We start from the raw sequence: 25287 nt of genomic DNA on the forward strand, positions 1-25287 counted from the left end.
CGTGACTGAAATGGACATTTTTTTGGGGGGGGCCCGGTGAATGTGGGACGCCATCGCACGCCCGTAACAAGGCCGCCGTCTCCCCCGTGCGCGCCGTGCGCAGGGAGGATTATCATTGACAACATCGACATCGCCAAGATCCCCCTGCACACGCTGCGTTCGCGTCTGTCCATCATCCTGCAGGATCCCATTCTCTTCAGTGGATCAATCAGGTTACCGCCCCCCCCCCTCCTCCTCGTCCATCCTCGTGCACCGCGCGTCACCTCCACCCCTCTCCCACGCCTACAAATTATTTGTATATCTCTTTATTTATAGAATCATAGGCAGAGAGTTTGACTTCTGTATTCGGGGGTGGGGGGGGGGACAGGAGTTCGCTTTGTCCCTCAGATTAGGAATCGCGGGTGCATATAATTAATACATTTATTTCTTTTTAATCTTCATTGTAAATGACTGCAAATTAATTAACAAAGGTGTCCAGTTTGGAAGTGAAGCTCCGCCCATGTTGATCATCTATTGAAATTGAGTGAAATAAAACAACACTGTTTTACTCTTCTGACAGCTACATGCTGTTGTGACACTGTTTAATTGCACACCGTTTAATTGCACACCGTCTAATTGCACACCGTTTAATTGCACACCTATTCAGGTTACCAAACCGGTAATATGTTCCGCATATTTTTAGATTAACAATCCATTATAATTTCTATGGTTACAATAACCTCCTTTGATTTTCACACCTAATAGGCACACAATGATGACATCATCTTTATCTATTTAAGACTAAAAGAGAAAGACTTCTTCACAATCCTGGCAAATTGGCTGATGAAGCTGGTTGTAATCACCAAAGAAACTTCGTGCTCAAATTGTAAATGTTATGAGTTTACTCTCCAACACACTGGTGTGCTGACGTAGTAACTGATTGGCACGTTTTATTTACGTGAAAAACCTTATTAATTGGCTGTGTTGGGTGGTGGTGCTGGGTTCATGACACATTTATATTTATGCAATCTAACCCAAACACATTTTTACGAGTCACAGTAATTTGTTAACTTTAATTAAGTTAAGTTAGGTGTTGGCGTTAGGTTTATCAGGTAAATTTTGGGGGGATATTTTAAACGGTTAAGCGATTTTTATTATGACAGCATTTATTCAGCAAGTAATATTTTGTTAACACGCGTAACTGACCATCAATTATGGAAATGTGCGTGCAGTAATTTTAAATTAAGTTTCCATACCAATGTCGAATTTCCACAGCTTCCTCAGGGGTGTAAACAGAATAGCATCCTGTGCTCATTTGTACAGGAAACTACTTTGATTTTTAAATCTAGTTTGTCCTGATGTTTCAGAAAGTAAAAAACTACGACTCAATTATTTTTATTTTACTAGGTAAGTCCGACTGAGCTAGATAGCTCTCTTTCAGAAGTGACCTGGCCACAAATGATAGCTCAACGAGGTGGCATATCACGTGGAAATTTATAACAGCCAAATACTCTAAAAAACGCACATTATTTATAAATGGGGAGGGAAAACTGGAGGACCCGCAGAAATATCCATGCCACCATGGGAAGAGAGACATTGCATAGAGAGACATTGCAAACTCATATATATAATTCTGTGTAGCGTGCCTCATTCTCCTGTGTATCCACATGTTCCACTGCACAAAAACAATCACTCTTTTGTTCTACCAGACATCAGCACTTTGGTGCTAATGTCTGAACCCAGCACCACCACCCAACACATCGAATTATCAGGAGAGATGGTTCATTATCAAAATGTGCTGCAACGTCAGCAACACATTTTGACAATGAACGCTCGTCACGATGTAACGTAAAGGTCTGTGCCGTGGCTTATGCTGTGCCGTGCTGCCGCTGTGCCACGCTGCTGCTGTGCCACGCTATGTGACAGGTTCAACCTGGACCCGGAGGCGGCGTGTGGTGACGGGGTCCTCTGGGAGGCCCTGGACATCGCTCAGCTGAAGCACGTGGTCAAGGCGCTGCCGGGGGGCCTCGGTGCGTCAACTCCTCCCCCAAATCTCAGTCACGGCTCTCCACACTTACCCCTCTCTCACATCTTCATTGCGACGGTTTTTATTTTTTCAATCTGACTCGGGTGCCGTGGGAGGTTGACCATTGTCTGGGTGTGGTCAAGGGATATAGCTCCCTACCGGTCATCGATGTCGCGTTATTGCTTATGTTAGCCATCTCGCAGATAACAGAAAGTTATGTAATGAGTGGTGAAGGACAGGGCTTAAATCAGCCACTACGATGGTGCGGTGATTAGTGCACTGCACTACGGGTTAAATTCCCGTCCGCGGCCAACGCCAATGAAGAGTAATATCTGACCCGGTTCTGGGTCACCTCTTCACCAATCGGTACTGACCAAAGTGCTAATGTCTGGTAGAACAAAAGGGTGATTGTTTTTGTGCAGTGGAACATGTGGTTACACAGGAGAATGAGGCACGCTACACAGAATTAGAACAAAGGTTGTACATTATTCCCTCGTTATTCGCGAGAGATACGTAAAGTAAATTAATATTAACATATTAAATAATAAATTGAAATAAAATAAGATAAACAATTAAAACACGACGTTTCGGAGGCAAAGCAAGCTTCCGTCTTCAGGTGGGACCAGTCACAGCAAAATCGCTGCACCAAGTGGTGAGGTTCTGGGAACCTCGAGCTTAAATACAGGATGAGGGGGAGGGGCATGTAGGGGACTTTAGTGGAGTGCGGAGCTGAGTTAATCCGTCTTTTTGTTGTGTAGATGGGTCATTGTGTGTGTGTGCAATATAAACGGGAAAAAAAATAGAAGAAAATTAAAGAAGATCGTCGAGGATGTGCTGTACGGGGGCAGTAGAAAAAAGGAAATAGAAAGATTCGGAAAGAATATGTTTGGTATACCACTGCTTGAAGTTACTGTTAGAAATTAGTTAACGTTTGGTATGATTTAAAACGTCTTTCCAGTGGTTGCTTAATTTGAAACCATCCTCTCGGTTGAAGTTATGCCTGTGTTTGTAAATCTGAATGGCTTCGTGGACAAATCTTTGGTGGTAACCTGTAGGTTTACAAAGAACCTTGGTATCGGAGAAGACAATCTCATGGTCACCCATAGCGTTGTAACAGTGATCAGCCACAGCAGAAGAATTCGTTCTGCCGTGTTTCAAATCTGATTTGTGCTCGCGAATTCGGTCAGAGACATGTCGTTTCGTCTCCCCGATATAGCAATCACCGCATGTACAACTCAATTTGTAAACCCCGGGGCACTGTGAGTCAGGAATGACATCCTTCACGGATGGGATCAGATCACGAATTTTATGTACTGTATTGAACCGGACCTGGATGTTGTGTTTATTTAGAATTTTGGAGATCTTTTTAGTAACGCCTGCTATGTATGGTAGTGTGATGGTTTTGATCGGAGTATCAAGTGGTTGTTTCTGTATGGTAGGAGAAACAGCTTGGCGGATGGTACGGTCAGAGTATCCGTTCCTCCTGAGGGCCAGCCGTACCAAATTTAATTCACTGGTCAGGTGGTGTTGGTCCGAAATGCAATGAGCCCTATGGTATAACGTTTTGATGAGATAATTCTTTTGAGCTGGGTGGTGGTGGGAATCCGGTTTCATGTAGGAATCTGTGTGGGTGGGCTTTCCGAACCTTTCTATTCCCTTCTTTCTACTGCCCCGTACAGCACATCCTCGACGATCTTCTTAATTTTTTCCCGTTTATACTGCGCACACACACAGTGACCCATCTACACAACAGAAGGCGGATTAACTCAGCTCCGCACTCCACTAAAGTCCCCTACATGGCCCCTCCCACACCTCCCCCCCTCAACCTGTATTTAAGCTCGAGGTTCCCAGAACCTCACCACTTGGTGCAGCGATTTTGCTGTGACTGGTCCCACCTGAAGACGGAAGCTTGCTTTGCCTCCGAAACGTCACGTTTTAATTGTTTCTTTTATTTTATTTCAATTCATTTTAATTTGTTTTACCTACGTGACTTTACTGAATAGAACCAAAGAGTGTGAATCCTTGCAGTCACGAAAGCTTCAAATCTAGAATTAAATAATAGTTTTTAACTTAACTTACCTTAGATTATGATGCTGCACATCATGACGTTATCTCATGACGTTATCTCATCACTTTCTCTCAATCTCTCTCTCTCGATGCAGTCGTGTAGCGTTCCAGACGCGATTTGCGGATAACAAGGGAGTACTGTAGTGTAGTCCTTGTTGGGCTGATGGCAGTCGCTCTCAAGCATCGCCCTGGAGATGCCCAATTATTCGACTCCTGATGTCGGATCGTGCTGCCACCATTCCACAGACGCCATGGTGACGGAAAACGGCGAGAACTTCAGCGTGGGGCAGAGGCAGCTTTTCTGCCTGGCCAGAGCCTTCGTGCGCAAAACCAGCATCTTCATCATGGACGAGGCGACGGCCTCCATCGACATGGCCACGGTGAGCACCGAGCTGACCAACGTCAGCGACTCCCCTCCAGGCACACCTCTACACCTTCACTCTACACCTCCACACATCCACCACACACCTCTACACCTCCACTTTACACATCCACACACCTCTACACATCCACCACACACCTCTACACCTCCACCACACACCTCTACACATCCACACACCTCTACACATCAACCACACACCTCTACACCTCCACACACCTCTACACCTCCACACACCTCTACACCTCCACACACCTCTACACCTCCAAACACCTCTACACCTCCACTCTACACATCCACCACACACCTCTACACCTCCACACACCTCTACACATCCACTCTACACATCCACCATACACCTCTACACCTCCACTCTACACATCCACCATACACCTCTACACCTCCACTCTACACATCCTCACACTTCTACACCTCCACACACCTCTACACCTCCACCTCACACCTCTACACCTCCACAACACACATCCACACACCCCTCTACACATCCACCTTAACAAATTGTTGGGGCAAGTACTGTTAGCGTGCACCTATGAAGGTCGGCATTGCACCCAAGGGGCTGGGTGACCAACACCACGCCCGGCCGCCTTTGTATCCCTAGTGGTATTGTTTACACACCTCACCAGGTACTCATTTGGGGCCTAATTGACTTAGGGGAGGCCCAGGACTGATTCAGATAATCGTCACTGGTGTTGGCGATGAGCGGGAATCGAACCCGGGTTTGTAGCCCAGTGCACTAACGACTACACTACACCTTCCAACCACAACAACAACCGCCATTCGCCACTAAGTGACGTCACCACGACTCTTGTGCCAGGCTATGTGCACTTTGAGGCCACGTGAAGTGTCGAACGCCCACTGGCAGGAGGTCATGGGGCAGACCCAGATGCCACAGGTCGACTGACTGAGACGACTGGCTCATGCACCGACTGTGCGCGCCGTTCGTTGTTGTGAGCGTCGCTTCTCCACCCTTCGTTGTTGTTGGAGGGCTACTGCCTCCAATTGCCCAGTAGCAGCAGCGTCCTGCACGAGCAACTCCACAGAGGCCAATCTTGACACCGCTGGTACCAGTCATCGGCAAGTCCACTTAGCTTCACATCCTCCTGTACCACATCACTCCATCTCTTCTCTAGCCGTGTCGCACCCGTTTAGCCCCCTCGATCCGGCAGAACAAAAGCTGTTTAGGCATGCGGTGGCTGGGCATGCGGGCTATAAGACCCAGCCAATGCAGACTTGCCTGTGAGCTCCTCACACAATCCAGCCTGGTTAAACCCAGGATGGATCGTAGGCAGGCCAGCCAAATTGTTTCTAACCGGCAAAGATGTTCCATTAGGGGGGTCCACGTTTCGCAAGCATAGAGAAGGGAGGGAATGACTGTGGCCGAGAGACCTGAAGCTTCGTGTGGAGCGACAGACCAGGTAGCTTCCACACAGCGTTACGAAACTGATGAAAAGATAATGCCGCTCAACTGATTCGGGGTGAGACCTCTGCTGTTAAATCAGAGCCGGTCATGAGCACACTGCCCAGGTATGGGAAACTCTCCACTCTCTCCACAACTGCCCTATCACCAATTTGGAGTTTTGAGGGTGGAATTTCCAATGGTACAAAATACCCAGGCAGGTGCTTAGTTTTGGTGGGGCTGATGGTAAGGCCCCACCTCTTAGTGGCAAGCTCCAGGTTCAGCAACAGCACCTCCAACTCCTCCTCTGAGTGTGCAGCAATCACCAGAGCATCGGCATACATAACATGGTTGAGCAGTAGGGAGCCATACCTTGACCGCACCCGGGGATCGATCAGCCTCCCATTGTATCTGTACCAGATGGAAATTCCTCTGGTACAGCTTATTGAAGGTATTCACGAACTACGTGGTCGAAATAGATGTTAAATAATGTGGGAGCCAGAGGGCATTCCTGTCGCACCCCAAGGTGTACAGGGAATGGCCCGCTCACTATCATGAAGGTCCTTAATGATAATGAGCAGAGGGTCAGGGATTCCGAAAGCACGAAGAACAACCCAGAGCCCAGGCCTACTGATGGTATCTTAGGACTTGACCAGGTCAATAAAGCAGAGATGTAGGTCTTGTTGGAATTCCCTACACCTCTGCTGTAGCAGATGGACAGAAAATATGGCATCTATGCAGGACCGTCCTTTCCTGAAACTGCATTGGGGCTCTGCAAGCCTCTCCTCAGCATGCCTAGCAAGGCGATGTTGAATAAACCTTGCCAGGACCTTTCCCGGCACACTGAGGAGTGAAATGCCCCTTTAGTTGTTACAGTCTGTGCGGTTAAAAATGGGGACCACCAGGGCATCCTTCTAATCCTGCGGAACCCGTCCAGTGGTCCAGACTGTTATTATGATGTCATGTTGGGCAGTCTGTGCAGAAACGCCACCCTCCCTCAGCATTTTGCTTGGGAGATCATCTCTGCCCGGTGCCTTTCCTGGTCTCAGACTCTGGATCGCCTTCAGTACTTCCTCAACAGATGGCACCTCAGCCAGCCACTCACAGGGGGTGATTTCTTCTTCCAATATTTGAGGCACTGCAGCCTCAGCAGGGTCATCCCCACTTTGTCCCATGTTGTTTTCCAGGCTGAGGATTTCCCCTCCCCCAGGAGCTCACAGAAATGCTCAGCAAATCTGCAAACCTGTTCCTGGGGGTCGGAGATTAGATCACCGGTTCTTTCCCCTAATGATGGTAATAGGTGTGGCGCTGCAGGTTACTTTTTTGATGGAATTAAAGAGTGATTTGTGATCGTGGGCTATTGAGGCAGACTCCATCTCCTCAGCATCCCGCGACCACCACGCATCCTTGCAGTGCCACACAGCTCTCCGAACCTCCGAGCGTAGGCTGTGGTTAGCCTCCTCATTCTCCGACGTGGGATGCTGTAGCCGGTGAGAGTGGGCCTGTTGCACTTTCTCAGCCAGCTTAAACACCTCCTCTGTCAGCCAGGGTCTCTGGAGAGGTCTGGACCGTGTACTCAAAGCAGCCATTGCAGCTGCATGAGCCGCAGTCCTAAACCTCGCCCATTTCCCCCCGACATCAGGAGGAGTGGGGGATGATGCCAACCCCAGCCGCAAGCGATGATGAAATTATCGCTTGCAACTTTCATCAGCCACTAAGGGTTTGAATGGGGTCCTGGGTGTACACCCACCACTGGAGTGTAAAAATGGCAGGCATATCTTACAGATGACAAGTCGATGGTCAGTGGGCAGATCAGCTCCAAGGTAGGTCCTGGTGTCAAGGATATGGGTCCGCATCCGTTGTTTCGTCACTATGTAGTCCAGCAGATGTTCTTGCTTGGACCCGGCATGCATCCATGATGTTGTGTTGATCTGCTGATGCCGGAACAGCGTGTTGGTAATTACAAGTCCATGGGCTGCACAAAAATCTAGCAGCCTCCTGCCATTGTTATTGAGCTGATCTGGCTAATGCCTTACAATCACTCCAGACCAGGTGGCAGCATCATGACCAACTCGGGCATTGAAGTCACCCAACAAGATGACTCTATCCCGAGGGGCCACTTTAGTTAGCACCTGTGACAGGAGGTCATAGAAGGCATTTTACTCATCGGCCTTGTCTGCATCCCTCTACGGATGTTCGTCTTCAGTGGGGGCATAAGTAACCACGACCACCACTCCTCACCTCTGGTTGATGGGAAGGTGAGCCCAAAGTAACCTGGGGCTTACAGCTTCCCACAACTCACCGCCATGCTCCCACACCCCCTTCATTCTTTTGTGCAGAAGAAGAGCCACTCCCTGTTGTTTGGCAGTCTGCTGCCCCAAGTAGAGGACTGTCCACCCCTCATGGTGGCAGGAGCCAGAGCCGGTCCATCGGACCTCCTGAATACCACAGAGATCTAGGTGGTACCGGTCCAGCTCCCGACAGAGGAGTGGCAGCCTCTCCTCTGCAGTGAGCGTTCGAACATTCCACGTGGCCACATGTAGTGGTTTTTTGTTGTTTCTGGAGGTGCCCCGAGGGTAAGGATTTAGTCTCCTTGCTCCGCCAAATGGGGTTTGGCCAGGAGACGTCAATGACGCCTCTGGCACAAGCTTATTAATACAAATTTTCAGTCATGGTTTAGTGGTAATTAATTGAAGGTGGAGGGGTTGCCAGCCCCTCGCACCCATTACACCCCCACACACATACATGCACACATTCACCTTCACACCCTCACACACTCATGCCTTCGCACCTGCACACACACCCTCACATTCACACTTTCAGTTTCACACAAATCAGTACCAACGCCCCCCGCCACATCAAATTGAAATGAGGATTTCTGATGGGGAAGGTTTATTCGACAAAGCCAGTGGTGCCACTCTGTTGCATGTGTCCTTCATCACGGTGCAGCAGAACAATCCTGCTGAAAACCGACCACCACCAACGATGGTTAATGCCTTGCAGACCACTGGAGTCATCAGTGTCACCACTCAGAAGGGCCCTTTTCAGGGCCGGCACTGACAACAACGTCTGTAAAATGTTGAAGGGCTCTTGGGCGCGAAATAAGACATTGTCGCTGTTTAATTCGCCTTCGATCGGAAGTGGGCATCTTAACAGGCAACATGCGGAAAATGGGGCTACTCGAGCAACACTGGCACACGTGACACGTGACTGAGACACGGACCACGCAGTGTCACTCAGTCTGTCAGCCCTTGGAGGAGCTGTGTACCAAGAGGAACCTCGCCAGGGCTACAGACTGGGCCACATCATCACCGTTATCATGTACCAGAGTCTATCCACTGCTGCCCACATTGTCACGTGCTCGATACTGGATAAACCTGCGACTGCGGTGGTAGAACACGAGCAGAAGAGGTCGAATGATCTTTAGAGAGACTGTGTGCATTTTTACTTTGCTTCTTTTGTTCTTATTCAGGAGAGCATTCTCCAGAAGGTGGTGATGACAGCATTTGCCAACAGGACAGTAGTCATCATCGCTGTGAGTATTACTGAGCACAAATTAATGTCTCCCAGTCACAACTACATGAAGGCTTGAGTAATAACAACATCTGAAGTGGTTTGTAAGGAGATGTTAGTATGAAACAGTGGTCTGTTTCAGAGAAGCATGTGGCAATATTTGAATATCATCTCCTGTATTCTTTGGGTCTTTTGGTAAAGTCACGTAGATAGGTTCAAAGAAAATAACAAAAACTACGACATTTCGATCATCAGGAAAAGGGGGTTAGCTTCTAAAGCCAAACTGTTTATAAAGGTTTAAAATGGGCATAGCCCAAATGTCAGCAGTATGGGTGGGGCAGCTTATGTTAATGTGAGTGATGGGCAGTGACAGCGATTGGCGGTGGTTTCCACCAATTAAAGGGCTGCCAGGTAAAAATTAGCATGTTAATGTATGATCAGTGTGCGGCCTCCACGACGAGTGTGCTGAGGTGGCTATGTTAATGTGAGAGATTAACGTGTTAATGGAAGATCGTAGAACCACCGCTACGTCGAGGTACGGCGCGCGAAAGTGGCTGTGTTGGTTTGAGAATTTTTACCTGTTAATGTAAAATCGGAGAGCCGAAAATAACACCTAACATCGGAAGGTGGCAGGATGAGAACATCACAGCCAGTTATGACTTAAACTGGTTGATAACGTCCTTCCAATGATTGCTAAGTTTGTATCCATCTTCTCGGTTGTGTTTGTGTCTGTATATATGGATGGCTTCATAAACGAATCTTTGTTGATAGCCAGTGGGGTTTGCAAAGTACCTTCGTCTTAGAGAAATTTATATCGTGTGAGCCCACCGTATTAAAACAATGATCAGCCATGGCCGAGGTATTGGTCCTACCGTGTTTCAGATCTGCCTTGTGTTCACGAACATGGTCCGAGACGTGTCGCTTCGTTTCCCCAATGTAACTACTGCTGAAATATTTTTGGTGACCCCTTCTATGGATGGCAAGGTGATGATTTTGATTGGGTCCTCAGATGGTTCTTTCCCAATGGTTGGGGTGATAGCTTTACGAATTGTGTAGTCTGAATATCCATTCATCTTGAGAGCTTGGTGTACGTGTTCTAGTTCACTGGCTAGGTGATGATGGTCGGAAATACATCGAACTCTATGGTGTAGAGTTGATGAGGGAATTTTTCTGGGATGGATGGTGGTGCGAGTCAGGTTATAGGTAGGAATGTGTATGAGTGGCTTTCCTGTAGACAGTGTCCCATTGAGCCATCTGGTCTCTTTTCGATTAAAACATCCAAGAATGGTAGCTTGCCATCCTTTTCCACTTCCATGGTGAATTTGATGGCTGGGTGTATGGAATTTATGTGGTTGACGAATTGGTTCAGAGCTGGTCAGCCATGTGGCCAGATGACGAGCATGTCATCTACTTACCTCTTCCACAAGGATGGATGTAGAGTGGATGCCTGGATGGCATCTGTCTCAAAATTTTCCATGTAAACATTGGCTACAACTGGAGATAAGGGAGAACCCAATGGGGTACCTTTAACATAAATTGTAACTTTTTTATATCTACGTGACTTTACCGAAAGAACCATAGAATATGTACCTTCAAGTTGTTTGTAGAATTTCGATTTAAAGCTTTCGTGACTGCAAGGATTCATCTTCTTTGGTTCTTTTGGTAAAGTCACGTAAAATGAGAATAAAATAATAAAACAAAATAAGACAATAAAATTTTCACGACGTTTCGGCGACAACACAAGCGGCCTTCATCAGGTGAAGGGACGAGACTGTCTGGAGGAGGACAGCGCTGTCCTCCAGACAGTCTCGTCCCTTCACCTGATGAAGGCCGCTTGTGTTGTGGCCAAAATGTCGTGAGAATTTTATCGTGTTATTTTATTTTATCAATTTATTATTTTATTCTCATTCTACGTGACTTTACCGAATGAACCAAAGAAGTTGTTTGTAGAATGTTACATTCCAGATGAAGTAAGTATTGGTGAGGCAGTGTCTCACCAGGGCCGGTACATCAGCATTCAGTCCTTGTTGGACCAAATCTTCAATGATTGCAATGGTGTTAGGCACAGGAACTTTGGTAAACAAAGAGACTACATCGAAACTAACGAGCAAATCACCTGGAGATAGTGAGATGTCCTTAATTAACGATTCCAAGTGAGCTGAGTTAAGTACAGCTGAGGCAGTCTTACCAGTGAATGGTTGTAAGGTCTCAGACAGAAATCTGGCCAGTTTGTAGGTGAGTGAGTCAATGGTGGAGACGAAAGGACGAAGGGGTGTACCTTACTATAGATTTTTGGTAAGCCATACAATCTGGGTGGTCTAGCAGCAGGGGATTTTAAGAAAACCGCTTGGTTGGTTCGGTTAAAGATGTCGAATCGGTGATGATATTGTTGGTTTTCGAGGCTGTTGGTGGGAGATACTGCCTCACCAACACTTACTTCACCTGGAATGGAACATTCTACAAACAAGTTGAAGGTACCCCAATGGGTTCTCCCTTATCTCCAGTTGTAGCCAATGTTTTCATGGAAAAATTCTAGACAGATGCCATCCAGGCATCCACTCTACGTCCATCCTTGTGGAAGAGGTAAGTAGATGACATGTTCGTCATCTGGCCACATGGCCGACCAGCTCTGAACCAATTCCTCAACCACATTTATTCCATACACCCAGCTATCACATTAATCATGGAGGTGGAAATGGATGGCAGCTTCCAGATGGCTCAATGGGATACTCTGTCTGTCTACAAGAAAGCCACCCATACAGATGCCTACCTAAAACCTGACTCCGACTACCATCCATCCCAGAAGAATTCCCTCGTCAAAACTCTACACCATAGGGCTCGATGTATTTCCGATTATTATCACCTAGCCAGTGAACTCGAACACGTACATCAAGCTCTCATAATGAATGGATATTCAGACTACACAATCCGTAAAGCTGTCACCGCATCCATTGGGAAAGAACCATCTGAGGACCCAATCAAAACCATCACCTTGCCATACATAGCAGGGGTCACCAAAAAGATTTCCAAAATCATGAGCAAACACAATATCCAGGTCCGATTTAACACAGTACAGAAAATTCGTGATCTGAACCCATCTCAGAAGGATGTGATCCCGGCGTCTACAAACTTAGCTGTATCTGCGTCAGTAGTTACATTGGGGAAACGAAGCGACATGTCTCGGACCGTGTTTGTGAACACAAGGCAGATCTGAAACACGGTAGGACCAATACCTTGGCCGTGGCTGGTTATTGTTTTAATGCAGTGGGCTCACACGATATTGATTTCTCTAAGACGAAGGTACTTTGCAAACCCACTGGCTATCAACAAAGATTTGTTTATGAAGCCATCCATATATACAGACACAAACACAACCGAGAAGATGGGTACAAACTTAGCAGTCATTGGAAGGACGTTATCAACCAGTTTAAGTCATAACTGGCTGTGATGTTCCCATCCTGCCACCTTCCAATGTTAGTTCTTATTTTCAGCTCTCCGATTTTACATTAACAGGTTAAATTTCTCACACCAACACAGCCACATTCACACGCCGTACCTCGTCGTGGAGGCCGCTCACCGATCTCACATCAACATACTAATCTCTCACATTAACATAGCCACCTCAGCACGCTCGCCCTAGGGGGGCGCTCACCGATCTTACTCTAACATGCTAATTTTTACCTGGCAGCCCTTTAATTGGTGGAACCCACCGCCAATCGCGGTCGGTGCCCATCACTTACATTAACATAAGCTGCCCCACCCATGCTGCTGACATTTGGGCTACGCCCATTTCAAACCTTTATAAACAGTTTGCCTTTAGAAGCTAACCCCCTTTTCCTGATGACGACCGCTTGTGTTGCGATCGGAACGTCGTAGTTTTTTGTTATTTTCTTTGAACCTATTCACGTGACTTTACCGAAAGACCCAAATAATATGAATTCCTGCAGTTACGAAAGCTTTAAGTCAAGATCTTCTCCCGTGCTCCTGCATAAAAACGTTCATGATGTAGTCATTATAAAATTATGTTGATCGCAAAGGATAGTCATGTATAGAGGTGCATGTGGGGAGCGGTAGTGCAGCGGTTAGCACGCTGCGTGCTGAACCCGACAAATCGAATTTGATTCCCGCTCACGGCCAATATCAGTGATGTTTATCTGAACCTGCCCTGGATCTCCCCCAGGTCGACTCAGCAAATGAGTACCTCGTGTGGTATGTAAACATCACCACTGGGGAGACAAAGGTGGCCGGGCGTGGTGTTGGCCACCCATCCCTTTGTGTGCCGTGCCGGCCTTCATAGGTGCTCGCTGACAGTACTTGCCCCAACAGTCTGTTAATGCTTTTAAAGCCATATTTGTCTCTTATGCTCTTAATGAATGTGCATGCTTGTGCACATGCGCATATATACACTCACACGGAAGATTGATTATGCTCATGTCTAGCCACGTGTGTATGTGCCACGTGTGAACGTGTACTCCTATGTCAATGTACTCTACATGCAAATGCAAGCATTGAATGTATATTGACATGCGAGTATGAGTGTACATGCCCCAGCATAAGTGTGCTTCCATGTGCTTGTGTGTGTCTTTTTGTGCTGCGTTGCGTAGTAGTTAGCACACTTCACTGTGAATTTTGCAACCTCAGTTCGATTCCTGCTCATGATCAATAATAGTTATGAATATTTTTACCGGTCCTGGACCCCCCCTAGGCCAACTCAGCCTGTAATGAGAACTTGGTACTGGAGGAGAGACAAAGCAGCCGGGCGTGATGTTGGCAAAGAAGAGACACTTCATGTGCCGTGTCAGCCTTCATGGTTGCTCACTAACAGCACTTGCCCCAACAATCTGTTAATGGCTATGGGGGAAATGTTTGTCTTTGTAGTCATTAGAGCCCTGTGCTATGAACCCCATGACATGGGTTAAATTCCAAGCCATGTCTAACGTCGGTGTTGAGTGAAATCTGAACCGGTCTAGGGCCTCCCTAAATCAACTCAGCCTGAAATATGTTCCTGTTGCGGGGGTGTAAACATCAACTTCGCTGCTGGCCACATCACCCCCTCGGACGCCACGATGGCCTCCGTTGGCGCTCGCGAACAGCACTTTGCCCCAACGGTCTTGTATTGGCTAACGGGGAATCTTTGTCTCTTGTGTGCGTCTATGCGTGCAGCATCGCGTGCACACCATCCTGACGGCGGACCTGGTGATGGTGCTGAAGCGCGGCAGCGTGCTGGAGTACGACACGCCCAGCACGCTGCTCGCGCACGACAGCATGTTCGCTTCCTTTGTGCGGGCGGACAAATGATGCTCCCTTCCCCCCCTCTTTGCGTGCACACACCCAAGGTCTCGCGGCCTATACACATGGGCACGACGGTGACTGCAACCATTCCTATTAGCAGAGGCCATTCGCGTTTGTGCGGCTCTGCCGACCAGCAAAATCCCTGCCGAACACGTTTACCCATGATGCCCTGAGCAGCGGTACACTTCCGTGGGCAGTGGGACAACCTGAATAATACGGAGAGGTTGGACGGTGTTTATCGGCACTGACAGCCAGAGGTTGGACTTGGAGATGACCTTTAACCTCCTCGTCCACCATCTCCACCTACCCAGACTGATTTTGTTCCCAGTATACAATGGTATTGCAATGCAATTTAGGTTTATAAAAAATTCTAAATACAACGGCATCTCAAGATGCTGTGAAAAGTGAATGGACATTCACTTTCCATCAGACGACTGATGGCGCAGTGTCCATGAGTTCATGAGGACATTCGAGCGCTTCAGGGTGAATTAGCCAAAAAAAGCCATGGGCCTGGCACGTATGACGATGTCACGGTGCTTTGGAATCTTCTGGGTATGCAGAGCGGTCGTTGGAAAGTTTCAGTTTATTTATTTTGGTATAGCCCTGTGAGCTATTCGGCTCTTGAATCGGGTGCAACCACAACAAACATAAAAACAAAAACACGAACAAGAAAAACATCTTAAAGTGACTATGTGACTGTGCAAACAGAAAATCCATGAAAAAAACCAGCAAAATATTCCGTACGCCAACGCTGTGTGCATAAAATCCCAGTGGAATGCAAGTCAAACAACAACAACCACAAGACAACTTAGATTAAGGCCATCAGTCTAACTCCGTACTACAACAAAACAAACATGTCCAAACCAAAGAACTTTTCGAAATCACCAAAAAATAAAGCCAAAATTGCAACGTAACAGTGATCACAGGGACTGTCACCGAAATTTTTCAATAAAGTACATAAATAACATGTAATACCAAATCCTAGAGCCATAGCTGGCTGCATTAGTTACTCCACAACAACAGAAGCATCAGTCGGAGTATCAAATTTTTCAATGCACCTTTAAGATGAGCACGCTAAATCAAAATACAGATAATACTTTGCAGCATCATCCGGAGCGAAACATTTTATTTTATTTTACGCCAATGAATAGTAGTGGCAGCTAGGGGTGTACAACTCCTCTAGAGCAGTTTTGAGTGAAGATCTTATTGGTAGCGATTCAAGTTGCAGTTTATTGGCAATAGCATTCCAGACCCTGGGGGCATCGATAGCAAAGGCCCTTCCTCCAGTTTTTGTACGGCAATAGGGAACGACTAAAGTGATGGGTGGATATGCCATAAATGTCATATCGTTATTATCAGCTGGTGATTGGGGAGAGTCAGAGAAGAAAGAAAGGGGTGGTTGCCATGGCTTCGTGTTGTATTGAGTTATCTTTTTAGGTGCAAAAAGTACCATTATTTATAACATTAATATATTAAGTGCTTTTACACGATCAAGATGATAATGATGACAGTGCCGAATCATAACGGCTGATGATAACACAGCTCCGCATCAGCTGAGGACTCTCGTGCGGAGTTGGAATTTGCTGGGCGTGGTAGGACAATCGTGGTGGACGTTGATGCAAATCAAATTCGTTCAACTTGATTTGTTCCTGCACTGCAACGCTGAATACAAATTGACATTTTGTGAATTGCATTTCCGCCGCCGATTCCCGAATCAAACGTTGCATCGGCGCTGAGCTGGGTGAAGTTTTTCACTTTTCCCACCACGGCTAGCACCATCTGTTCGCACGTGCGAACTGTGCAATGGCTGGCAACGTCCTGGTTGTAGTGGATCCGTGTTTGGTAATTCTGTTGACAAGAGAACATCTTGTGGGCGCTACACCAAAACGTAAAGGTTCGTGCGACATTAGAAAATGACGAGGGGATTGCCGTAACGCATTTCCACAAAGTGCTGTGTATATATATTGTTCTCGCAGTTGTTCAGTTTTGGGCGTTGTACACGTTAGTTTCAAATGTTTTGTTGTTTTAAGTCAGCCCGACGTTTGTCCGCGTGTATTTAATTGTCAAGTGTGTTTGTGTGGCAGTGATGAAATACATGACGTTGAACTGGAAGCACGTTGCTTTTATGTACACGCCATTGTTCAGTGTCCGGGAACATTGGTGTAGTCATTAGCAGTGAAAGCACACTTCACTTTGCCCTCATTAAATAGCCGCGAAAACTTAATTTAAAAAAAAGAATCATCACCTCTTCATGGGAGCATTATTGAATACATTACTTTTCTTTCTTCAGAAGTTTTAATTGGATTATCGAAGTCACAGTAAACATATAAAATGAGCTGTACAGGAAACGCACGGGGTCTGATTAATACAAAAGACAAAACGTGTTTGCGGATTTTTGTCCATTTTAGCAGAACACTTGTGGAATGGCCTTCGTGCCAACACATGAGCCTGAACAGGATACAAACATAATCTTAACCAAATGTTGACATACACGAGTACAGAGGACTTCATTTAATGCAAATGTTTGCCAAAGTCAATTGAAGTGGCATCAGGTTAATCCTCGTGTAAACTGTTGAGATCAAGTTGTTTTCTGTCCGTGAAGTTATTAATCACCTTTGTGCATTATGAACTAGTACTGTAGATATTTTAATTAAATTCATAATTTACCGGACAACACGGTCGATGTCCACGTCGCAACAGCTGCACGCACATTGCCCACGGCTTTGTATGGGAGAGCGACAAGACTCTATTGCTGCGGCAAATCGCGCACACGTGGGTCACGGAGCGATTGAATCTGGCGCTTTGTACCGCGCGTGTAACGACGTGGCTTCTGTGTGTGTGTGCGCGCCGAGGCCAATGTGTTGAGCCTTGGGATTAAAACTGCAGTATTTGCTCGGCTGGACGACTCTCAGCTTCAATGTCTGTGTTTGAAGCGTCGAGTCACCGGTTCATTTGAAGGTTCTTGGTTCAAATCCCAAGTGGTCGCGTGACATTTCTCTCATGAATAATGGTCTGTAATTAAAATGTAAGCGTTTTTGATGGGTTAGACAAACTCCATTAGAGACATGAAGGTAATATTATTTTGTTATTCAGAGGCGGTAGTTTGAGACAGGAGTCGGGTAACTTTATGGGTGTTATTAATAATAACGTATGGACGGCTCTCAGCTGATACTTCATTTGTTTATTGATCTTCATAGCGGTACCCCGGGGTGCCAAACAATACAAAATGCCCGAGGCAATTAAAATATTTTATTTCTGGGACACTATTTTTTCCAGGGGTGTACTTCACTCCGCGACTGGGGGTAACCAATCAATCCGAAATCAGTGCTGCCGCGCGATGTCGAAACGCCAAACATTAGCATAAAAAAATCCGTTATCAAAAATTAAACTTTGAATAGTGCATCGTGTACAGCTCGTCGAGATGCGTCGATTCCCAGCATCGCCGACCATCAACAGACTAAACATGACTGCAGCACGGACATTGTGCGAGAGCCGGGGCATGATGGGACCCCGGGGTACCGCCATGAGGTTCAATTCTGCAAATTTCATGGCATAATTTGGGATTTCTGAACCGTCCCAGAACGCGTGTGAGAATGCGTGTTTGTTCCCTCACACGGCGTCAAGCTGTGCGATGGGGTAAACACGCAGGAGCGACACGACGATCAGAGAGAGCTCCGGGGTGGATAATGAACACAGCAGGTTGGCGTTATAGGCCTCCGGCGATTCATAAGTTCAACGTACATAGATACAAAAAAGAAAGAGAGCTGAGAACTCAGTGAAGCCTTTCCTGGGCAGAACAAGCGTCATGATAAATAATTGCCGGTGATTTGGTGATTGGCACCGACTAGCGGAGGTCCATGAGGGCACAGCAAACCAAACGGTCACTTTTCTACCGAGGGCATCGCGTCTCGCTGTGTCGTCCGACAATTACAAAGAAAAATCCTCCTCACTACCAGAATTTTTTCTTTTTTAATGCACAAGTCATTTAGTAAGTGGTCGATGATAGACGCAAGCGTCATATTTTGTGCATGACTTGTCGGGTCAGAGTAAAATATCAGTGTGTCGTCCACTTCTCCTCCACCTGGCGCAGTCAAATAAATAAATAGAGTTGGCACGTGAACAAGCGCGAGAATTGTTTGCATTGCTTCAGCACGCGGTGTGTTGGGGTTCAGGCCAGCCAATATTTAACCATTCCGTATGACGGTTCGCTGATGTTAACTCCCTCGCTTGCTATGCAGGAGGAAGTGGGTTCAATCCCAACCCTGACGCCTGTTTATTTGGAGTTTGCATGTCTCTCTGCCCGTGGTCGCGTAGATTTTTCTCCGAGACCTCCGGTTTCCCCCCACATTTAGAAACGCGCGTATAGAGCATTTGGCTGCTATAAATTCCCACGTGATAAGCCACTTCGTTGAGCTATCAATTGTGGCCAGGTCGCTTCTGAAAAAGAGCTACATAGCCCAGTGGGCCTTACCTGGTAAAATAAATATATACAGTGAGGGAAAAAAAGTATTTGATCCCCTGCTGATTTTGTACATTTGCCCACTGACAAAGAAATGATCAGTCTATAATTTTAATGGTAGGTTTATTTGAACAGTGAGAGACAGAATAACAACAACAAAATCCTGAAAAACGCATGTCAAAAATGTTATGAATTGATTGGCATTTTAATGAGGGAAATAAGTATTTGACCCCTCTGCAAAACATGACAGTACTTGGTGGCAAAACCCTTGTTGGCAATCGCAGAGGTCAGACGTTTCTTGTAGTTGGCCACCAGGTTTGCACACATCTCAGGAGGAATTTTTTCCCACTCCTCTTTGCAGATCTTCTCCAAGTCATTAAGGTTTCGAGGCTGACATTTGGCAACTCGAACCTTCAGCTCCCTCCACAGATTTGCTATGGGATTAAGGTCTAGAGACTGGCTAGGCCACTCCAGGACCTTAATGTGCTTATTCTTGAGCCACTCCTTTGTTGCCTTGGCCGTGTGTTTTGGGTCATTGTCATGCTGGAAGACCCATCCACGACCCATTTTCAATGCCCTGGCTGAGGGAAGGAGGTTCTCACCCAAGATTTGACGGTACATGGCCCCGTCCATCGTCCCTTTGATGCGGTGAAGTTGTCCTGTCCCCTATGCAGAAAAACACCCCCAAAGCATAATGTTTCCACCTCCATGTTTGACGGTGGGGATGGTGTTCTTGGGGTCATAGGCAGCATTCCTCCTCCAAACACGGCGAGTTGAGTTGATGCCAAAAAGCTCCATTTTGGTCTCATCTGACCACACCACTTTCACCCAGTTGTCCTCTGAATCATTCAGATGTTCATTGGCAAACTTCAGACGGGCATGTATATGTGCTTTCTTGAGCAGGGGGACCTTGCGGGCGCTGCAGGATTTCAGTCCTTCACGGCGTAGTGTGTTACCAATTGTTTTCTTGGTGACTATGGTCCCAGCTGCCTTGAGATCATTGACAAGATCCTCCCTGGGGCTCCATCTTGCATGGAGCCCCAGGTTGAGTGAGATTGACAGTTATTTTGTGTTTCTTCCATTTGCGAATAATCGCACCAACTGTTGTCACCTTATATTCTTGGTTCTTTCGGTAAAGTCACGTAGAATGGAAACAAAATAATAAAAATATAAAACAATAAAATTCTCAACAAGCTGCTTGTCAATGGTCTTGTAGCCCATTCCAGCTTTGTGTAGGTCTACAATCTTGTCCCTGACGTCCTTGGAGAGCTCTTTGGTCTTGGCCATGGTGGAGAGTTTGGAATCTGATTGATTGCTTCTGTGGACAGGTGTCTTTTATACAGGTAACAAGCTGAGATTAGGAGCACTCCCTTTAAGAGTGTGCTCCTAATCTCAGCTCGTTACCTGTATAAAAGACACCTGGGAGCCAGAAATCCTTCTGATTGAGAGGGGGTCAAATGCTTATTTCCCTCATTAAAATGCAAATCAATTTATAACATTTTTGACATGCGTTTTTCTGGATTTTTTGTTGTTATTCTGTCTCTCACTGTTCAAATAAACCTACCATTAAAATTATAGACTGATCATTTCTTTGTCAGTGGGCAAACGTACAAAATCAGCAGGGGATCAAATACTTTTTTCCCTCACTGTATATATTGGCACACAATCTGTATGAAGCGATTGCCTCATGTATAATGAATTGAGGGGCTATATACAGTCGTAGCAAAATGATGTGGCAGAAGAACAGAGAAGTACAGGGGTGAGACCCCGACTCGTGGTGCTGACTGTGAATGTGAACAGCGCCACTGAGTGGACAGAGCCCCCCGTCTCGACAGCTCGTGGCTGTGACGTGGGAGTGTGATCAGCGGACAACCACGGAGTTGTCAGTCAAGGGAGTTGAAGGGCAGTTAAGGGAGTTGAAGGGCAGTTAAGGGAGTTGAAGGGCAGTTAAGGGAGTTGAAGGGCAGTTAAGGGAGTTGAAGGGCAGTTAAGGGAGTTGAAGGGCAGTTAAGGGAGTTGAAGGGCAGTTAAGAGAGTTAAAGGGCAGTCAAGGGAGTTAAAGGGCAGTCAAGGGAGTTGAAGGGCAGTTAAGGGAGCTGAAGGGCAGTTAAGGGAGCTGAAGGGCAGTTAAAAGGGGGTGGAAGGGCAGCTAAGGGAGTTGAAATGGCAGTTAACGGAGTTAATGGAGTTGAAGGGCAGTTAAGGGAGCTGAAGGGCAGTTAAAAGGGGGTGGAAGGGCAGTTAATCCTGGAGAAGAGGAGAGAGCGGCTGTGTTATGAGAACTCTACATCAGGTTGTACAATAATAATAAAAGTGTCACAGTGAAAGTAAACACGCCACCGATTGTTCCAAGTGTGAGACAGTATATTTTATTAAATCGTTTTACCCATTTGGGTCCAATCGACACTACCGTCGGAGTCTTCTCTTACTGCTTATACTCGGATAAATATTGAGGCGACTTTACAATTACATACCAGCAGTATCATCAGGCAAATGCCGGAATTAATCTCCCGTGAGTAGCGAGCCAAGCTGGTGAATTCCAGTCGATCCAGAGAGGAGCGTTCTTAACGGGAAGCTATTGTTGAGATTACAAACAATGCATACATCACGGCGCACTGACGTCACCCGTCTCTAGGAAGGAACCATTGTTTTGTAACATAGGAAGTTAACGAACTTGCAGAGCCCAATGATGATTGCCAAACCGTCGCCAATCCCAAAAAGTCTCCAATGCCCCGGATCCACCACCCCGTGTCGGTGTCGCCTTGGCGTTGCTTCATCATGCTGCGGTGCGCTAACCACTGTGCCACCGCTCGAATATGCGGACACTGTAAATAATCAACTGAGTTGTAAGAGCCGTAATTTATTGTTAACTGAACTTTTTCCGAATCAACACATTTTGTCAATTACATTTTCAACCGTCGGAGATAAAAAAATGTAATTTATTTTAGCAGGCGCTATAACATTTGTCCTTTCAAGGCCACTGCTATTGATGAATTCACGTGCAATGTGTACGTATACACTTTATTTATGTTTAACCACTTGTTTACCTTTCCTCTACTTTGCACGCCTATCGTGTGTTTGTATTGTCTGTTGTTGGAACGTTTTGCCCCGCCCCCTACTGGGCATCTGTGAAAAAAAGCTTCATAGCTTATCGGATTCCTCCAGGAGTAAATAAAGATTCTGATTCTCATCTGCATTCAGCTTTGTGGCGATACAACGATATATATTGTACAACATAGTCCACGATAATCGTATCACCCGTTGAGCAAAATATTGTTTTATGGTGAACATCGTTTTTTTAATATTCTAAATATCCTTCCTGACAAAATATTTAATGACAATAGCACAATTATTGACGTTCTGACTTAAAAAGCGATTAACCATTTACATAAATACATCTTTGTAAAGTGGTGTATTGACACTAAAAACACACGTGCCACGTATCGCCAGTGGAATTTAAAGACCCTGTGGCGTCATTCGCAAGAGTGGGCCATTGTGTGGCAACATTTTGCGAAGCTGTGCTGGGAAACACGTGGCGCCTACTGTGTCGACCCCTGCTACAGCAACACAAATCGGGCAAGAGCCTCCTGATAAGAAAGTCACGAGGCTCGTCGATGCTTTCCATGGTAAACACGTGTCCTGTGTAGTTCACTGAATTACAGGAGACCCGTGAACATCGCAAGGGGTTACGTTCTTGTAAAGTGCCGCGAAAGCCAAAACCGCGATATTCAATATTTAAGCCTTATCTAAATAACGGGGTTTCGGTACAGGGCAATCAAACATAGACAACGTCACAATTGAAACAAGTATTGTACTGTATGCCAAATACACTGTAAACAAAATAATTGAAATAAACATGGAAAAAACCCTGGACAAAAAAACATTCCTAGACAATAAATAGTCGTCTAAATACTCAATACGTCATTGTCATTGACAGAATGTGCATTATGGATTGTACAATTGCAATGATTAGAAAAAAAATAGAGCTCAGGTTGAGTGAACTGCAGCTGAAGAACGTTTACATAATCGTTTATCCGACCAGAAAGAGAACGGAGCGTGAAAACAAAACAATAAAACCGAAAAACGATTACAAAGTTACAGGACGGTGAAAACGCGATTATCGTGGAAACCCTAGTGAATAAAAACTCCTCTTATCCGCGACCCTATGACTCGTCACACCTAATACCCGCGTGAGTAGTAGGGTCAGCATCACTAGATTTACTATTATCCACTTGTTTTTTTTTGTATCATGAGGACGGTTGGCTATGTGCAGTGCGAAAGAAGTTCAACACACATACGAAAATATGATCGGAAAGGAAAGTTGGTTGGACATTGGATATACGCTCGACATTCTCAACGAAAGCACTAAAGGGCCGAACATAAATGACGTCACGCACCTAGGGGAGGTGGGGGGGGGTCATATATCTGTGACGATGTGTGACGAGGTGGGGGAGAGTTTTAGAAATGTGACGTCACATCAAAATGCGCAACTTTAAATAAATATAGACAACACGTTCTATTTAATTAAGTAGACTTTTTAATAAATGTTTTCTCCTACAACATCAGAGTGCAGCGCCACATTAAATACTCCCTAAAATGACAATAGTTGAAAGGGATTTGAAGCATGTTTATTTTTTTTTGGGGGGGGGGTGGGGGGCAGAGCTTTGTGACGTCATATTTGAGGGGGGGGGTGACTTTTTGTGACGCCGTGTGACGAGGAGGAGGGTCAAAAATCGTCCAAGATCGCGTGACGTCATTTATGGACGGCCCCTTAGCTGTACCATTTAAATTGGAATAGGGTGGAAGGTACTTGTGAAAATGTGTGGTACCACTACTTTCGCTGTGAATCCCATAAAAAAAGTATACCACGCTATAATTTTTTTTGTATCTTGCAAAAAACAACAGGAAAGCAGTATCATTATTGATTAGAAGCTTTCGTGACTGCAGGATTTCATACTTTGAGGTTCTTTCGGTAAAGTGACGTAGTAGGGAAATAAATGAATAATATATCACGCCGTTTCGATCGCAACAACAAGCGATCGTCCTCAGGTGAAAGAGAGAAACTTGCCTCTGTAACGAGGCATTATATAGAGGGGGGGAGGGGGGAGGCCGCATAGGGGCGAGTGGGTGGGGGTAAAATGCAAAGAGGGCTTGGGTGAAGGAGAGAAAAGAAAAGTGACAAGGAAACTTAGATATGAAACTTAACAACATTTAGAAATGTAATGCAACTCAGAGAGTCGGCTAACACAACAGTTAACACTTTACCTGGTGGTTGATCAACGTCCTACCAAAGATTGCTCAATTTTGAATCCATCTTTTCGGTTGAAATTCATAGATCATAGTTCATTTATTTGGTATAGCCCTGTGAGCCATTCGGCTCTTGAATCGGGTGCAACCGCAACAAACAAAAAAACATGACCAAGAAAACATCTTAAAGTGATTACGTGACTGTGCAAACAGAAAATCCAGGAAAAAAATCAAAAATATTCCTGAAATAGCACCGTACACCAGCGCCGTGTGCAAAAAATCCCAGTGGGATGCAAATCAAAATAACAACAACAACCACAAGACAACTAAGATTAAGGACATCAGTCTAACTCCGTATACAATCAACAAAAACATGGCCAAAACCAAAAAACGTTTTCAAAATCACCAAAATAAAAGCCATAAATGCAATGTAACAGTGATCATAGGGACTGTGACCAAATTTTTTACAATAAACTACATAAATTAATTATAATAAATTATGTCTGAGTTGCGTGAAAAACCTCCCCGTGAGTTTGCTGTTGCGATGGAAACGTCGTGATATTTTATTTATTTATTTTCCTATCTACGTAACTTTACCGAAAGGACCTCAATGTACAGAATCATTATGTATCCTGGAGAAATCCCATGGGCTATGAAGCTTTTTTCACAGATGTCCAGGAGAGATATCACAGATGTCCAAAGGCACGTATCCACACCATTCCCAATGGAACATGAAGGAAAGCACTGAAATCATCGAGCAAGGGTCTTTGTCTAAAAACATCTGACAGTTCACCAGCATTGGCTCTGCTGATGAGACACTGAATGTCAAACCCCGTTCAGAGTTTGCTTTTCATTGAACCAAATTCTGCTGAAGTTACCCACTCCCAATAGTCCAGGGATCGGCAATC

General features: G+C 45.8%; 1 protein-coding gene across 4 annotated transcripts in view; it reads left to right on the top strand.

Moving 5' to 3' along the window:
- LOC116945488 (ATP-binding cassette sub-family C member 8) overlaps positions 1 to 21536 on the top strand; it is a 130580-nt gene extending 109044 nt beyond the window's left edge. For all 4 annotated transcript variants that reach the window (XM_076069296.1, XM_076069298.1, XM_076069297.1 and 1 more), the window contains 5 exons: positions 104 to 212; positions 1906 to 2009; positions 4319 to 4452; positions 9341 to 9403; positions 14545 to 21536. In XM_076069296.1, coding sequence (XP_075925411.1) covers positions 104 to 212; positions 1906 to 2009; positions 4319 to 4452; positions 9341 to 9403; positions 14545 to 14679 — 545 coding nt within the window. In that variant the 3' untranslated portion in view covers positions 14680 to 21536. The remainder of the gene's footprint in view (positions 1 to 103; positions 213 to 1905; positions 2010 to 4318; positions 4453 to 9340; positions 9404 to 14544) is intronic.
- The last annotated feature ends 3751 nt before the right edge of the window (positions 21537 to 25287 follow it).

This window comes from Petromyzon marinus, chromosome 24 (assembly GCF_048934315.1).
Source record: "Petromyzon marinus isolate PM22_M1 ecotype Great Lakes invasive population chromosome 24, UKy_Petmar_22M1.pri1.0, whole genome shotgun sequence".
Classification (NCBI taxonomy): Eukaryota; Metazoa; Chordata; class Hyperoartia; order Petromyzontiformes; family Petromyzontidae; genus Petromyzon; species Petromyzon marinus.